Genomic DNA, 18,381 nt, shown 5'->3' with positions numbered 1-18,381 from the left:
ATTAAAACAGGGCAGTGCCCATGGCTCAAAGGAGTAGGGCACTGGCCCCATAGGCCGGAGATGGTGGGTTCAAACCGAGCCCCGGCCAAAAAAAAAAAAATTAAAACAGATCAATGAGGCTCCGCGCCTGTGGCTCAAGCGGCTAAGGCGCCAGCCACATACACCTAAGGTGGCGGGTTCGAATCCCCAGCCCGGGCCCGCCAAACAACAATGACGGCTGCAACCAAAAAAATAGCCGGGCGTTGTGGCGGGCGCCTGTGGTCCCAGCTGCTTGGGAGGCTGAGGCAGGAGACTCGCTAGAGCCCAGGAGTTGGAGGTTGCTGTGAGCATGATGCCATGGCACTCTACCCAGGGGGATAGCTTGAGGCTCCGTCTCAAAAAAAAAACAAAAAAAAGATAATGAAAGGAAAATTTCTTAAATTTAGTAAGTGACTTGGTTCCTTGGTTCCTTTATACAAGCAACATACAGTCCCGTCAGGGAGATAGCTGGCAAGTTAAAGAGTTTATAAAGGTCAACAACAGCAAAATAAGGCAGGTTCTGCCAATAGATCTAATGAATAATATAGTTCCTCTCAGGTGCAGTGGCTCATGCCTATAATCATAGCACAGGATCAGAAGGCTGAAGTGGGAGGATCCCTGGAGACCAGCCTGGCAACAAAGTGAAACTCTCATGATAACCAATATATACTGACATCAAAGGATGATACAAGTTGGGTAACTATAATAGTAACTGCAGATGTTAAGTATGACTTGAGTATTTTTTACAAATTTAAAACAATTCTTTCCTTTCTTAAAATATGCAAACATTTTTAGCACCCTCTGTAGTTTTGATTTTGCATATTTAAAAACCAAGGGTCCCAGGAATCTTAAAATTGAATAGAAACAGAAACAAACTAATGCAACTATATATCAAATTAATAATATGATAACACAGAAAGCAAAAAAAAAAAAAAAGAATCCAAGTGATTTTTGAAAATAATACTCAACACATGTCCACTGGGATATATAGCTGTTCCCTGACTTATGATGGGATATGTCCCAAAAAACTTAACATAAAATTGGGAAATCATAAGTCAAACTATTATACACTAGGGACTGGCTATATTGACGAATAAAAAGAACTGCAAAGAAATCTTTAACTGTATTTAGTAAGTCTGTGGTTGGTAATGGCATTGGGACAGCAATCATACTATTTGGTGCTTAATATAGACGAAGAAAATACTAAGAATGGAGTTCTTACTGAGGGAGAAGAGAGTTATAAATATAGAATGGTTAAAGAGGCAGAAGAATTGACTAGATTAGTCTTAAGAGATAGGAGGAAAAATTCATGTCTTTGTAAAAATTCTATTTCTTAGCTTTGGAAACGGATAGAGAAGCAATGACTCCAGTAGTCTTCAGCACACCAAGCACCCAGGTCTTGATTCCTAAATACCGTCCCCACTAAAAGAAACCAAGGAATCTAACGATTCTAAGGCTAAGACAGGAAGCCACAAAATGAGTCCAGAAGGTCTTTCTGCATCAGAAAATAAGGAAGTACATGAAATCAGACAGGAACACAGCAAAAGGACACTGAAGTTTACCAAATTTGGGGCCACTGAGCATTAAAATAGACAATGACAACAATGTTGTCTTTAAAAAAGAAAAAAACCCACAAGTCCATACTAATGCTAAAAAAAAAAAAAAAAATTAAAAGGGAGTCTGTGTGTGCACAAAAGCTATTCATTCCAGAAGAGTGTAAATGAATAAGAATGGAAAAATACTTGGCCCTGAGTCTTCAGAAACGGCGATGTTATAAAGTACCAAAAATATTGGCAATAGCTTTAGAGTAAATGAAGTGTGTGGCACGTGACTGGCTTCTGGACTCTATCACGAAAACAGCACTGTATCAGTTTCCTGACAGCAACGATGATTCTATGACTTGCTGAACAATGCTTTTGTTCTTGGGAGGCACAGGATGAAGTATTTATAGGTAAGGTACCATGAGGTCTGCAAACTCTCAAATGGTTTAGCCACAAAAAAAAAAAAAAAAAAAAGCGTGTGTGTGTGTGTGTGTGTGTGTGTATGTGTGAAAATAAAAGGAATGTGACAAAACATTAACTGGTGTGGTGACAGGAGGAGAAAGTGTGTAAGTGTTCCTTGTACTATTTTTGCCCGTTATGAAGATTCTAAGCGTTCCAAAGTTTTTTACATCTTGAAATATTAACCACTTCCATCCCCCCTGTCTTTGCTTTACTTTATGACCATCTTACATCTACATACTTGTTCATTTATTTACTTACTATCTCTCTCCCTCACCATGATGTAAGCTTCACACAGGCAGAGAACCACTGGTACCTCACTGTATCCCCAATCCTTTGTACAGTGCCTGACGTGTAGTTGAAATTCAATGAATATTTATTGAATGACTGATGTTCACAATAATTCCATGAAGTAGGTATATTATTATACTTTTCCTCAAAGGTGAAGGTACTGAGATAAACAGAACTCAGGTAACTTCTATAAGTTCATAACTCAGATCTTGCAGGGGTGGGACCAGGGTCCGTAGCCAGATATCTGACCCTGGAGCTGACACTGTTAATACTGTGTTTGGCGGCTCCCCTAGTTAGGCAGGCCCAGTCCCGAAAGGGCTAATCATTATTAGAAAGAGGATTACACCACTCAGTCTTGTCCTCAGTTTAAGGCCTACAGAGTGGCTTCTTAATACATACTTGCTGAATGAAATGCCCTCTGAATGAATATATGCCTTGGCGGGGAGACCACCACAAAGGGACTGTTCAAAGAAGGAGGTGAGGTGGAGAAGCTGGATGGGCAAGGTGGGTTTGCAGTGGAAGAGCGGACACAGGTGTAGGCACCTCAGCTCTCTGACCCGGTTGCCAAGGTCAAAGAGCCCTCGAGTAGAGACCAGTAAGGAGTCGGGGAGTCGCTGTACTCCAGGGGTTTGGCTATGGCTTGACCAGGAGTCAGTGTCTGGAGGAGTGGAGGGGTAGAAATGGAGACTAAGACATCCACTTCGAGGGGCTGTGACGACTTAGCTGAAGACGGAAAGGATGAACAGAGTTCTAGACACTAGTTGTCTTACGTTTGGAAGGGAGGAGAAAGGCGCAGTAGCTGCACCACTTTGGAACCACCACTCTGCTCTTGGCCGCACCCCTGCTCCGCGTCTGGAGGAGCGGAAAGGCCGCCTCGCAGCGCCCGGGAGGCTGATCGGGGCCCGACGGTCGTGCCCAGCCCGGGGGCTGGGGGACGACAGGCCTCCTTCTCCAGGGAGCACGGCCCCGGCCGCCCGGCCCGGCTTAGGCGAGTCCCACGCTGGGCAAGTAGTTAGAAAGTCGGCTTAAGTTCGCGACGTTCCCGCGGGAGGCCGAAGAAAGTAACATGGCAGTCACTCAGAAAACACTCTCTCTCTCTCTCTCTCTCTCTCTCTCTCTCTCTCTCTCTCTCTCTCTCTCTCTCTCGCACACACACACAAACACACACACACACCCGTCAATGAGCTCTGGGTGGGGAGCGGCCGGATGGCGGGAATGGGGCCCAAGAAGCATTTCTAGAGACGGAGAACCCCTAAGCGCTCTGAAGAGGAGAGCGGGCTGGAGTTGGGTCCCTTTCCTAAGGTCAAAGTTTCCTCCAGATGACAGGAAGGGAATTCAGAGGTGCTCCTGACACACCCCCACACCCGGCCCCGACCCCAGCCGCCTCCTGCCCCGCGTGTCTACCGTGCCCCGTGCCTGGGGGCACCGACAGCCCAGGGGCTGCCCAGAGTCCGCGAGAGGGTGCCGGGCTCCGGGGCCGGGGGCGGGAGCTCCACTCACCAAACTGCAGCAGCAGGAAGATCGCGCAGAGGAGCAGCAGGGCCTCCCTGGGGCCGCTGCGTGGGACCATGGCACCAAGGAGCAGGACAGGCCGGGGCCTGACCCAGGACAGCGCCAACTTCCGGGACAGCCCGAGTGCGTTTTCAAAAGCAGGCATCCGGCTGGGCGCTCCTGATCCCAGCACTTCGGGAGGCAGAGGCGAGAAAATCGCTTAAGGCCAGGAGACAACAGAGACCATCTCTACGAAAAATAGAAAAGTTAGCCCGGCAAAGTGGCGCGCGCCTGTAGTCTCAGCCCACCCAGCCGGGAGGCTGAGGCAGGAGGATCGCTCGAGCCCAGAAGTTTAAGGGCTGCAGTGAGCTGTGACGCTGCCAGTGGACTGCAGCCGGGGCTACACACAGAGATCCTACCTCCCCTCAACCCCCAAAAAAGCCCCCGCCCCGCCCTGCCCTCCTGCGCTGGGCCCGCCCCTCCGCGCTCCGTCCGCCCCCCCCTCCTGCGCTGGGCCCGCCCCTCCGCGCTCCGTCCGCCCCGCCCTCCCGCGCTGGGCGGTCTGCCGGCGTCTGCGCGCGCTCCCGGGGCGTGGCCGACAGCGGTCTCTTTTTAAGGAAGGAACGCTCCTTCCCGCTTGGAGAGAAAATGGCTTGCGTTTTGAGAACCGGGTTTATCTCCGTGGCTAGCACACTCCCAGCACTTTTCCTCGGGTGTGGGACGCGCTGGAGGGCGGGCGGAGCAGAAGCCCCGAGGAGCTCCCGGGAACTTGGTTCCCTCAGCGATCTGGGACTGTGGACGACACAGTCTCTTTGAGTCACTTTTTCCTCAAATATTAAAAGGAAAGGGAACATTGTAGACAACGGCTAGAATGTGGGGGTGGGCTGGTGCCGCCCCCGGCCCTGCCCAGCGCTTTTCTTTCCTGGACCGTCCCCTCCCCCCGGATTCTCTTAGCCGGAGCTGGGATTTCCAGACTTTGGTTTCTCCCCCCACTCCTCCCCATCTCAGCTGTGGACTTTCCCTCAGACTGTGGGCTCAGACCTGTTATCTCCCTCAGGATTTGGCCTCCCAGAATAGATGTACCTGAGCTGCAGCAGGAGCTAAGTCTCCCTCTGGGTCAGTCCTGACTGGGCTTGCCCTTCCCTCAAGTCCATCAGATCCCAAACCAAATGCCTCTGTTCTCAGAACCAGCTGCTCACAGCAGCCTCCCTACCAGTCCCCTTTCTTTGAGACAGAAGCATTCGCTATCAGCATTGCCCCTGCCCAGCAGAGGGATTCAAGAGAATTCTGTTATCACTTGAGCCCAGGAAGCGCCACAAACTAGACACCCTGGTGCCAGATAAAGACCAAAAGACGCTTTAAGTTGTGAAATTTGAGCACAAATATGCTTTCTTGTTGCTACTATCTCTATTGTTTGCGTGGGAAACTTAGTCACTCAAGACACTGAGGCTGTACTGCAAGAATTCATGAATTATTTAAATCAGCCATAAAATCCTAGAAGGCATCTCTATCAATGAAATTTAAGGGGACCAATGTCCCATAATAAGAAGCTGGCTATCTTAAGACATTCCTTATCATCTCTGGACACTGGGAGCACAAGCCAAGGGCAAGCTGCTGCATAAGATATGAGGAAATCAAGTTTCCCCCCCTGCTGGGTGCTGGGGGAAACTCGGGGCCAACTTGGAAAGGTAGGATGGGGTCAGACCTTCACACACTGGCGAGCCACTGGAAGTTTTTGAGCTAGAAGTGATAGGACAGCAGACATCTGTACAGCAGTCACTAGAATCTAGGCCCTGTGTGAAGAGCAGCTCCTGGATCTGGTTAATTACTGTCTTCATTTTTACTAAGGAGGAAACTGATGCTTGGAGAGAGTAAAAGACTTACAGAAGGTCACACAAAAAGGGGCAGAACTGGGAATCCATCTGAGGCCAAAGTCTCCAACCACTCTTACTCTTTCATATGGGAGCAGGCTATAACTCTGGACTAGCAGCCAATGCCATCAAACCCTTCAGGAGCAGGACAGAAGAATGGCAGTCACCTGGGGCTGGGAAAGTACCTCCCAGGTCATAGTCTCCAGGCACTGGGTAAGGAATGACTCCCTATGCCTTTGTGGCTGGACTCTCCTCTGACCACGGAGCAGTGCCAGCTCTGTCATTAAGCAAAATGCTGTGCTTCCATCTAGCACTTTTAGAGGTGCTTATAGGCCTGGTTAGCAGACTTCATGAATCAAAATGGCTCAGAAGACTGGACCTGCAATGTTAAGCAGACAGCCAAAAAGGCTCCCTTCATACATTGAGAACTTGCCACCAGAAAGAGGGCTGGATATATTTTTCATCTTATGATCAGTGTTATGAGATCCAATTTCATCTTCTTGACACTGTAAATAATCATGGATGAGAAGGTAAGAAAGGAGGGCCCATTCAGCCTGCTCAAGAGGCTGGGGCATGTCATTCTCACATGCACTGGCTCTAGTTCCTGCCAAGCCCTTGGAACTGCTCCCACAAAGCTTAGGCAGCAAAACACTGCCCTTAATCCTGCACAAATGTAAATTGTCATTTTCATTGTATCCTCATGGGGAAGCATAGATTCACTTCATTTATATAAACATTGGATTTCCACAAAGGGCATAGAAGGATAATTTTATTATATAATACTCTATTTCCCTTTAAAAAATGTTCTCTGGCAGAAAGAGAACATTTGGGAAAAAATAGGCAAAACTAATACATAAGACTTAACATGGAACCACTGTGGGTACCCAAGGAATAAATAGTCACAACTCTCGGCCAAGCCTGCAGCTGCAAGAAGTTGATAAGGACGCAGCAGATGTGGCTGGGGAGTGTCCATCAAAACCTTCACAAGTCCTGGACCTAGAAAAAGAATGGAAAAAGAGGGTGCACCTCCCTTTGCTTTTTATCCTCTATTTAGTGCTTTTGGCATGTTCTATGAATTTTAAAGAATTACAGGTGGGTTCTCACTAATCACATATCACCGCTATGGCTTTAATCACTCTAACAGTCTTGCTTTGCAGATGTGGTAAAGGCCTCCTCCCAACACTGGAATTTCAGAGGGAACAGAGGCTGAGGTGCTGTGCGGTCTCCCTGCATAAGAATGTACAGCTCTTGCTTCATCCTGGGAAATGCCTGCTGATGATTTCACAGTCAGGGCAGTACCACATTGTTGGGGAAGGATGGTGTGGTCCCATTCTTGGGCAGAGGCCCAAGACACCAAGGACAAAGCTGTCCCATATTCCTACTCCCTTCTGGTGGTAAGAACTTGCCACCAGAAAGAGGGCTGGATATATTTTATATATTCCCTGAAGGGTTTGATGGCATTGGCTGCTAGTCCAGAGTTATAGCCTTCTTCACCAGTCTCCTCTCTCTGCATCCTTCCCCCTACCCACCAAGAAAGCTAGAAGCTATGAGATCTACATTCTGAACCTGACTTTCAGGCTCTAGGGGTATTGTGTGTTGTTTACCGTGGCAGTCAGGGTGAAGGTATATGTTTTTTATGATGTATTTCAGGAGATGGCAGCAAAGTGTCTTGGGGGAAAAGGTGTTTTTATCACTTGTGCAAGGGCACTTTTGAGCCTGGGTGTGGGGCAAATTGTGGACCCTGAGCCTAATAGGCCAGTACTGAGGCAGAACTGTCAGCCCCCACAGCACAGCTCTGCAGAGGACAGTGGCTGAAGTGAAGTGAAAGGAGGATCGAAGACTCAAATAAATGTGAACAGCCATATTTTCAACATAATTTACTACAGGTCTCTGAAGTGTATATAAAATGTTTTAGTGCAACATCTTACAAATAGTTTTCCTTTAAAAAAACAAAACAAATCAACAGTTCTCTACATCATGCATGGGTACTTTTCTTACCCCACCTCTTTTTTCTTCAAAAATTAACGCAGAGAAACCATTGTTTGAAACAAATATGAAAACTTGCTACAGAAAACACCCTGGTGAAAGAGGGTGTGGTCATATTCATGTCCTGGAATGCGCCTAGCACAGTGTAGTTTTTCATTAATGCAACATTGTAGACGTATTTGAGTCCAGAGAGTGTTCAGCAGTTCACCTCTTGGCCTCAGAAGACTAAAGCTCCAGTAGACAATGTGCAATAAGGTCTTGCAGCCACTGGAGGGCACCATTACCATTCATCTGACACCACATTTCCATAGAAATGGCCAAAGGTCCTGGGGTTTGTCATAAAAAGCTAGAAAAGCACAACCTTTGATGGTATCCCCCAGCCCAATAGAAAATACACAGAAAGAGCAATTATTAAAATACTGGCTTCGGTTTCTTTTTTCCTTTCAAATTTCCTGTGATTGCTTTACATATTTAATTACATGCAGCACTGAGTTTTCTACTGCTGTGAACCAATTCAAACTAAAATCTTAGTTACACATCCCAGTCCCAGCCAGCCCTCTGGCATCCTTCCATTCAGGCAGATGAAAAGTCAGTCCTCCTCCCTCACTGACTCAGCCTATAAATTTGAGTCAGAAAATTCCCACTGAAAGCCCACATCCCTGAAATGAAGAAACGGGGCAAAAGACCTTCCTTCTTCATGACTGAGCCGATTCTGTACCTCTAACATGTTGATGCAGCATAATAAATGAGAATCAGCATGCCAGGCAACAGCAGGATTAAGGTGGCGGTGACTGCACTGTCTCGTAGGACGGCACTGATGTACACGGGAGGGAAAAGACAGAGCCATGTAAGTCTGTCAGAAAATGGCTGAGCAACTGCCTTGCTTCCCCTCAGCTTGGCTCAGCAACACACCTGCTGACCAGCTCTGTCCACCTGCATGGCTGCGCACCTGCATGCCTCAGATGAGGATTGGCATTCACACAGCCTCCCCTGGAGGCTGTTCACCCTCAGAACAAGACTCTGCAGGAACCTCTCTCGTCAGACTTCATCCCAGAATCCCTGGTGGCTTTTTTCAAATTGGGACTCTTCTTGGGATTCAAGGTGCAAATTCCTTGACGAAGGGAGATGGTACACTTGGCCAACAAAATATGGTTAAGGAACAGCATAATAAACATCTTCATGGAGGAATTCTTTTCCAGCCGATGATGCTCCAGGGCACCAAGCATCCGGCCTGCAGTATCAAGTAACAGGGTTGGGCTCAAGGGGCATTAAAACAAAAGCCACCATAAAATGAACACTCAACCTAAAACTGTAGAAAATAATCCAAAAAAGGGAAATAAAACCCCAAAGACAATGTATGCGACCATTGTCTGCTGAGACTAGGGAAAGGGTGGCAAAAGGCTGCAACTGGACCTCGCCCTGGCCAGTGTTCTCACAGCATGAGAGAGAGGGAAAGGGAAAAGGGAAGGAAGACATTGATATCATGGAGGAATCTACTTGGAAGGAGAAAGAAAAGCCTGGTCTGCACACCTCCAGGGAGGTAGATTACTCCTCTGAACTCTCCAACATCAGGCCCTACCCTTCCCACCCCTCCCCAAACTTAGTATCCCATTTGTCACCAAACTCAGTGTTGGACAGCTCCATGCCCTCCACCGGGTATATACAGTGGCTGCTTTGGCCCCTGTGCTCAGCTGAGGGCTGTCCTCCTTCCAGGCTTAGTGTGTACTGTCCTTTAAGAGCTTTGGCAACATGCCTGCAGACAGCAGCCCTCCTGCCACAGTGTCCGGTGGAGACTGCCCTTGCGCACGATCAAGCCAGTACTCAGCCTTTCATCCCTTCCTTCTCTAATCACTGACTTTGATCAAACTGAAAGTGAGCAGCGGCTAAAAGCCGCCCTCTGCCCATTTTAAGTCAGAAAGTGTGAGCTGTCACGAGTTTTTGACCTGTTCACCAAGACAGTTTTCTTATTTTTTGGCAAGGATAGAATGAAGCTTTTTTTTTTTTCTTCCTGACAGACAGGCCAAGCACCTTCTACTCCTAATGAGGTTATATGGAATTTTGCTCATACACACACAGTTCTTTGAAGCAAAATCCAATGCTTTCACCTTGACTACAAAGTGGTTCCAACAACTCTAGCTGAGGGAAAAGAGAAGATACAAATATTGCCCACATTATACACAATTTTCAAGTCTTGTTAAGTAATTTTAAAAAAAAAGAACAAAATGTTTGGGTATATTTGGATCCATGGGTGGCATTTTTAAAAATGTAAAAACAAAAAGTCTTGGAAGAGATTCCTTGTCACTAGAAAGTTCATCCTTCCTTTTGCCATCAGTTTTGTGTAAGAGAAATTCGTCCACACCATTACGGAATCCCAAATGGGGAAACCAAAGGGATTCAAACAAGAATACCTTACAAAGAATGAACGCCCTTTCACATCTATCTGAGAATACGAGAGGAATCAGTGAGCAGGTGTGGCACCTGAAGCTACTCACTACATTACTAAAAACAAAAACAAGAACCCTATAATGGCAGATCACTTTTGCGCACAAATCGCTAACCGACTGAGACCGCCATCTAATGGTGGTCTGTCTCTGTGACTGATTGAGAATTCTGAACGCTTTTTCAAGTCTGACGATGTTCTGCACGGGCACTCCAGAGGGCGGGTGCTGTCAACTGTCCAGTCACAGAGCGGAGGCGGCAAGGGAGAGCCTCGGCTCCTTGTGGCCGACGTCAGTTGGGCGTTCCCCCTAGTCTATGGCCCCTGGGTGGATGCTGAGCACCGGGGGCTCCAGGCAGGTGGGGGAGTAGTTGAGGTGCGGCTCTTTGATCCACAGCAGGGGCACCCCGTTCTTCCCCTCAGAGTTCTTGCTAGAGTTGCGGCTCTTGAAGCGCACCAGCAGGATGGTGATGATAAGGATGCCGAAGATGGGGAAAGGGTAGAAGAACACGAAGTAGAAGAGGGCATCGTTGGAGCAGATGACAGACTGGAGGGTGGGACCTAAAAGGGAGGACGAGGGAAGTCAGACGTGCGAACTGAGAAGGCCGACTGCCAGTGCCTTCCTGAAGACCTCGCCCCAGCCCCAGCCCTAGCCCCAGCATAGCTCCTTGGTGGCACTCCCACACCACCCTGCCCTTCCCTGGCGGCCACCAACGCTGGGAAAGTGCGCTGATGTTCCTTTTCTCACAACCTGCCTCTCCCAATTCCCAAATGTAAATTCCACCAAAATGGTGCTTCCATTTTCCATTGAAATCCATTATTACTGCTTGGAAAGCCACTTAACAAAATGTCCCATATTGACTGGGAACTCAATGGCATCCAGGATGGTAAAGAAGCTGCCCCCGTTTGTTCTGAATCTCCTACACAGTTCTATCTCACGTGTCCCTTCCCACTTAGTTTGCTACTAACTTTCTTCTCTCAGATTATAACATGTTTCCTTCCTGCCAGCCTCTGAGAGCAGTTTTCCAGAAATGATGCTTACCTGATTAAAGTTATCAACTAAAATGGCATTATGGACCATTTGCAAATGTCCTCAGTGTGTCTATGGCTATACAGAGCTCAGGGTTAGTTACAGCTGGGTATGGAAAAGAATAAGGGCTGTTCTTTACCTTATTACACCTGGGGAGGAACCTGTCCCTGGATGCCTATGTTTTCTCTGCTGGGAGAAAATAAGGCTGCTGAGCCATCTCTGTGCTCTGTGAAGCTTAGTCATGGACATCAACAGTGGGCAGGTAAAGGGCCACCTCAACACCTTCCTTTTACTTGTAGACAACGACCACCACTTTTAGGTGGTTCAATAGATCATTCCCTTCACTGCATAGCTGTTGCTCACCAGTATTATTGAAGAAATTGAACCATACACCTGCACTTATTAGATTTCCAAAGTGTATGAAATTGCTGATAGTCAACCATTTTTGACCTGTAAACCTCAATTTTACATAGTTCTATCCAACACAATGTTAACCTCAGGTGCAATAGAGGCCAAACTCAAAAACTCCAATCAAGGTCATGTGGTAGAATGTTTTGACTAAAGGAAGTTGAAAATTCCAGCAATTTTAAAATGTCTGCACTATAGCTAATTCTACTAGAACACACACCATTTTCAGTGTGATATATTCCATGTTTTGGTGCAAGGCCAGCAAAAGTGTGCTTTTTACAACAACCAATCCAGGCCAGCAAGTTTTTCTTCCAGACTCACGTCAAAGTCCTTCAGTAGGACTGAAACTCTTGGGTTCTGGACCCTTCTGTAGCAACAGGGCTGGCTGCTAAGCTCCTCCCAGTGCTCCTGTAACTTCAAATTTCTGCCAGGGTGCTCCTCCCAACTAACCTGAAGCAAAATCTACCTAAACCTCCAAGTCACCCTCCAAAATAAAAACGACCTGGAAATTTGAGAAAAGAAAGCATGGCAGTGAGGTATTCGGGCTTCATTTTTCTCTTCCTCTTGTGAGTCTGAAACACTTGCTATTTCACTAAAGAGAGACTAAGTTCAATATTCTACAAAGTAACAAATGTGTAATAATAAAGTTGTACAATGAAATCTTATAAAATAGGATGTGGTAGAACATCAAGTTCTTTGTAAATATTCTACAGTATATTATCACTTTAACTCCTATGCCACAAGCAATCAAGGGTCAATTAGATGAACTAGTATGTCAAACCCTACCAGATCCCAAATCCCACTAATAAATACCCATGATGGTTAAGAACACTGCTAATTAACCCATAATCAGACTCTAAATTTATCTTCCAGACACAGTGGGAACCAACAGTGACATCCTTCCTCTATAACTGCAAAAACTCACTTGTATCCAGAACATGGATGCTGATGGGGGCCGACTCCTCCTCTGTCAGCCGGTACCACTCCCTCTGAGGGCTGGGCAGCCACTCCTCCACACGGCAGGAGTAGTTGCCTGTGTCTCGGGGGCTTGCCCGCAGCACCGTGAGCCGGTAGAGCACTGGGGACAACCTCTGGAAGCGCAGCCTGCCCTCCCAGGGACTGCCCTCGGGGCCAAACACAGCATCGGGGCCCACGCTCAACAGGGCCGTGCGTTCTGTGGGGTCATCCTCCTCATCTTCCTCCTCTTCTTCCTCCTCCTCCTCCTCCTCTCTCTCCTCCTCCTGCTCTTCCAGGCCAGAACTGCCCCTTTTCCCTCCAGCTTTAGTCCTCAGGGAATACCAGGCCACAGCAAAGCGAGAGTCCTGGCTGGAGCGGGACACGATGTTACAGTCCAGTTGAAAAGCTGCCTTCTCAGACACCGTGGCATTGGGGACCAATGTGTCCACCTGCAGGGCAGCATCTGGGATGGGACAAAGAAGGGAGAAGAAGCTGTTTTAATTTATCTGCTCAAAACAAACTAATATCTATCACTAAATACACAGTGGTAATACTCTCGCAGAATACTACTGAAAACCCATTTAGAAACCATTACATGCCGAGATGTGGAAGGAGACTCAGAAGTTATCAGAGTACAGAGCACTGTGTATTCTCCATATCACTGTATGCAGAAAAAAAATATTCTGACATATGTATCTGTTCATATTTGCATAAGAAACTGGAAAACCTCACAAGCTGGCAATGTGGCTGCTTATGAGAACCCCAGGAGGAAGAGACACTTATTTTCACTGTAACCCCCTGTAGTGGTTGAATGGTCTCCCCAAAATTCATGTCCACCTGAAAACTCAGCATGTGACTTTATTTGGAAATAGGGTCTTTGCAGATATACTTAGCCAAGAGGAGATTATAATGGATTAGGGTGGGTCCTAAATCCAATGAATTATGCTATGAACTGCATTATGTCCCCCACCCCACCAAATTAGTTATTTTGAATCTCTAATCTGTGGCTATATTTGGAGATAGGGCTGTGAGAGGTAATTAAGGTTAAGTGAGGACATCGGGGTAGGGCTCTAATCCAGTAGGAATGGTGGCCTCGTAAGAAGAGGGAGAGTGTCTTTCTCTCCAGGCACATGCACTAAGGAAAGGCTACATGACGACTGAGCAAGGAGGCAGCTGCCTGTGAGCCAGAAAAAGAGCCCTCACCTCGTCCGGCCCTGCTGGCACCCTGATCCCAGATGTCCAGCCTCCAGGAATGTGAGGAAGTAAATGTCTGTTGTTTAAGCCTATGGCATCCTGTTATGGTGGCCAAGCAGGCAAAGACAATAAAACAACTAGTGTCCTCATCAGAACAGGAGAGGACATGCAGAGAGGAGGCCACGTGGTGATGGAGACAGATAGGACTGATGTAGCTACGAACCAAGGTCAGCCTGGGGCCACAGAAGCTGGAAGAGGCAAGGAAGAGATTCCTCCTAGAACCTGCTGCGGAGCACAACTATGGCAGCACCAATGCTGGAATTCTGGCCTCCAGACTGTGAGAGAACAAATCTCTTTTAAGCTACCAAATTGGCAGCGATTTGGGAACAGTCACTGAATAGAGATATGGTGACTTGTGAATTTCAACTGTGTGCACGTGACTTGCTGCCTAAGCCACAGTGAGCCCAAGGAGGTCACTGTCTCTCCAAGGATTGATGCCAAGTGACAAACAACAGACCTCAAAGGGTCCCTCCCTCAGAGCACAGATGACTCAGGAGGATGGACACAAAGTATCCTCCCAACTGAGGGGGGCACAGAGAACACCACAGAAAATTACCTGAGCAGGTGAGCCACATTACAGACACCACCAGGCAGGGTTTGTGTGATCCGTGTTTTTTACTGCCTTTTTTTTTTTTTCCTTTTTGGCTCACTGCAATAGGTCCCAAACAAATAATGTGCTCCCTAGCTCCTAAAAAGCCTCCCTTTGGCTCTGTTTATGAAATGTTCATGAAAGATGCCAATGTATTCTCAAAAAAGTGGAGATACCAAATCAGATCCTACTTGGATGAAGACCAAATGGGAGCTAGGAGCATTTCCCAAGTATTGTCTTGGGCTTTCGATGAATTGGCTTAATGTTTTCACAGGTGAACACAAGGCTGGGGTCCCCACTGCTCTTGTGGGGCTCTGCCAAGCGCCACTGCCCCCCGCACACTCGTGACCATCTGGACTGTCAGTGTGCTCTGCTGGCGCAGGAAGGCTTAGTAACTGGCTCCAGGTGGCAGCGCGGCCATCAGCCCAGCTCTCACAGGCAGGAGAATATGCTGGAGGGCAGGAAACGGCAGGAGGGAGAAGATTAAATCAGTTCACAGATGACTCCAACTCATTCAGCTCATCAGCTTACCTTTCCAGATAGCATGGCTGATGTGTGACCCCAAAGCCATTAGCGAGCCATACCAGAGACCAAGGAGTGATGGATAGTGCTTTTTTTCCTGCAGAGTCTAACACTGCCCTCCAAAGCTCCCAGTGACTGGCTAATGTGTCAAAGGAGGTGGCCTGAGCAATGTGCAACAAACTGGTCATGACAAGGCCACAGCTGGCCAGAGGACATGCAGCATTTAGTGGCCTCAGAAGCTCCTCCTCCCCATCTCCTCCCCCTTGGCTTTCTTCTCTTTGACCACTTGCAGTTTGGGGAGAGGGGGGACTGCAAGTACCTTGTTGCATTAAAGACTCAATTAAAGTTTTTTGAATGTGATTAATTTCCCACTTCCCGTAAATTCCTCCCCTTGACACACTTCTCTACCAATGTGGTTCCTTGTGTCTGTCCCCTTGTAGAAGCCAACCCTTCTCCCTGTTCAAACTTTGGCATTCTTTCCTTTTCCAAGGATAAGTCATGGAAAGATGTTTAGACTCCCACTGCTGCCTTTGCACTGTATTAACTGCCCCCTGGCTATTACCTTGACCACCAATTTCTATCCTGGGTACAAGTATGGTTTTCTCTCTTCCCCCGTTATGTGAGCCAAACACAACTCCTACGGTCTGACCGAGGGCAGGAGCCCTTCATTTCACACACTTCAGCTGGCAGGGAATGCTCAGACCCTGAGTAATGGAAGATGATTTTTTAAAACACGACTCATTGAGCTATGTTATTTCAAGTCTTGCATGTGTTTAACTTATACCTCAGAGGGGGGAAAAAAATCTTTGGCGTACAGCTGCACAACGAATGTTACAAAATCAGTAAAAATGTTGGTTATGAAATGCTTCCAACATCATGGAAAAATGCTTGCAAAAGAATGTTGAGTAGGGCAAAAAGAAAAAACAATCACATACAGCAGTGAGATCCTAGCTTCATTTAGGGAGAGAGACAGAGGGAATGTGAAGATAGGAGGCAAAGACGAAAAAGCATACACTGAGTTATTAACAGTAGGTATCTGTAGGCAGCGAGATTATGGGGAACGCTCCTTTTCAAATCTGTATGTTTCTGTTTTCCAAGTTTTGTAATTAGCACAGTCAACTCACACAATCAGGAGCAGGCAGACAGACAGACGGAAGGAAGGCTGAGCCGGGCCAGCCGTCTGGGTTGAACAGGAGACAGACGCAGAGACACAGGTTTGAAGGGCACGTCAGGAGCGCAAAGTACAGCAAGAAAGATACCAGGCGACCCCTCGGCCTGTTCCTGCTGGCTCTGTGGTGACCTCTCCGGCCCTTCGTTCATCATCAGCAAAGCCCACCACTGAGTTTCCTAACTGTGACTGGGATGTAGCTACACTCAATAAACGTCTGTCTCCTCCCAGTCCACCTCAGTGTGGTGACCCGGAGCATGGCTGGGCGTAGAGGAGGGGAGAGGGGTCAGCTGCCATTCTCTACAATTTCACCATAGGGGAAAGATAAGCACCCTTTCTAGGCAAGACAAAAAGCAAAAAAGAATATATAAATAAATAAAAGCTTGTGAGAAAATACGAGTAACTCGAAGTAGAGGTGATCTCCCTTCAGCTTAGGCAAAACACAGGTGAGTGAGATACTGGCCCTTTCCCATAACAAAGGGTATATGAAACTCCCCGAAGCATGTTCGGTGACATAGGACGCATATAGCAACCGTGAAGCTATGTTCCACCAACAAAAAGAACCGTGCCACTCAGACGTGAAAGACATTACCGAAACCTCCAACATCAAAGACCACAACGTCAGGGGGCTCAGAAAACGATAAAACACTCGGACCAACGGAGGTCACAAATTCACTCCTGCCCCAGGTCCTTCTAGGAACCACTGGCTTTTCACTCTGAGATGCATGAATAATGTTGTGATGCTACAACAGGACCCAGGAATCTTGTACATCTCAACTTTAATTATGTGGTTAAATATGTGACGATAATTATACACTTAGTATTGAGATATGCATGTAGGTACTTTCAAAATAGCAATAAAGGTAAGAAAAGTAAAAGGACGCACAGAATAGTCATTAGTACCAATAAAATTACTAGGAAGTGAGAAAGTCAAGGCTAAAGATACTTCATCATTTCCTATTTAAGACATGTAAGTCGATTATTTTCCACTGGAAATCTAAAAGCTTTTCTGAACCTCGTGGCTATTGTTTCAAGATTTTGGTCATATCCGCTATTTGTCCAAATCTAAATCTGATGTCCTTTAAAGAGGAAACACAATGATTTAGAATAATGAATTGCCAGATTTTACCCTAATTAAGAACTGAACCACCTTAGTAGGTCAAACCCAGATGTGCATTTTTCCATTCACAAGGAAAAAACTAAGCCAATTCTGTAATACAAACTGATGAGGTAAATGCTTATATATTTGATTGCAAATAATTTATTAATAAAGTAATTTTATGCACTGAGGGGAAACACCTAACAGAGAAGAAGCATGGGGACAGAAACCCTCACCTGGCCGCATGACGGTCACAGCTGTCTGCCCAGCAGTGTCCTCTGCCCGTTTATACCACACACCGCTGGGGCTGGGCAGCCACTCCTCCACGCGGCAGCTATAGGTCCCACTGTCCTGCACAGCCGCGTTCTGGATGAAGAGCCGGTACGTGCCAGGGGAGGGGCTCTCCAGGTGCAGCCGCCCCTGCAGCTTGTTCTTGGCCGCCTGCTCTCCATACTGGAAGGTGGCCTCTCGACTCAGGCGGGCCACAGTCTCCCGCTCAGGGTGGTTGGGCTTCCATACAAACCACTCCACCACGAGCTGGGAGGCCATGCTGGTGCGGTTCAGGACCACACATTCCAGCTGCACCTGCTGAGTCTCCAGAACTGACAGGTTCCCCTGGGCTTGGCTGAGCTTCAGGCGGCTGTCTGGAACAGCGAAGAAGGGGACATTAGTAACAGGAAGACACCAGCAATTTGCACACACCCTTTCCACAGGCAGGTGAACAAGTGCCTTCTGAACATGAAGGACAGCGGCACAGACCCCATTAGCAAAAAAAGTTCTCAGATGTGGCACCCTAAACATTCTAGTTCCCTGATCACGGGTCTGCAGTGTCTAGGTTTCAATGAATTCATAACCTCATTGGTTACCCTTTTTTTCTTTTCCATTTTGAGAGAGTCTCACTTTGTCACCCTCAGTTGAGTGTTGTAGCATCATAGCTCATAGCAACCTCAAACTCTCGGGCTCAAATGAGACTCTTGCCTCAACCTCCTGAGTAGCTGGGCTACAGATGCCCACCACAAATGCTGAGCTATTTTTAGAGATGGGCTCTCACTCTTGTTCAGGCTGGTCTTGAACCCACGAACTAAGGCAATTGACCCACCTCGGCCTCCCAGAGTGCTGGGATTACAGGAGTGATCCACCACATCCGGCTCACCTCATTGCTTCTATTGTGCTGATGAGAACAAGCACTAGTGGAGAGGACCACACATCCGCACGACACCAGGTCACAGAGCGCACAGTGGAGAGGACCACACATCCGCA

General features: G+C 47.3%; 2 protein-coding genes across 3 annotated transcripts in view; both read right to left on the bottom strand.

Annotated features, from left to right (window-relative positions):
- Positions 1 to 4,033, bottom strand: part of CD58 (CD58 molecule) — a 45,916-nt gene extending 41,883 nt beyond the window's left edge. For both annotated transcript variants that reach the window (XM_023515512.1, XM_023515511.1), the window contains exon 1: positions 3,810 to 4,033. In XM_023515512.1, the coding sequence (XP_023371280.1) occupies positions 3,810 to 3,966 (157 nt within the window). In that variant the 5' untranslated portion in view covers positions 3,967 to 4,033. The remainder of the gene's footprint in view (positions 1 to 3,809) is intronic.
- A 3,492-nt stretch (positions 4,034 to 7,525) lies between these two features.
- Positions 7,526 to 18,381, bottom strand: part of IGSF3 (immunoglobulin superfamily member 3) — a 98,299-nt gene continuing 87,443 nt past the window's right edge. Inside the window, exons 9-11 of the mRNA XM_003793823.2 lie at positions 17,358 to 17,765; positions 12,458 to 12,952; positions 7,526 to 10,655 (exon numbers count right to left, since the gene is read on the bottom strand). Coding sequence (XP_003793871.1) covers positions 10,405 to 10,655; positions 12,458 to 12,952; positions 17,358 to 17,765 — 1,154 coding nt within the window. The 3' untranslated portion in view covers positions 7,526 to 10,404. The remainder of the gene's footprint in view (positions 10,656 to 12,457; positions 12,953 to 17,357; positions 17,766 to 18,381) is intronic.

The sequence above is a fragment of the Otolemur garnettii genome, unplaced genomic scaffold (assembly GCF_000181295.1).
Source record: "Otolemur garnettii isolate 467f Iridium unplaced genomic scaffold, OtoGar3 scaffold00073, whole genome shotgun sequence".
NCBI classification, from domain to species: domain Eukaryota; kingdom Metazoa; phylum Chordata; class Mammalia; order Primates; family Galagidae; genus Otolemur; species Otolemur garnettii.
This window is presented reverse-complemented; position numbering and strand designations above follow the sequence as displayed.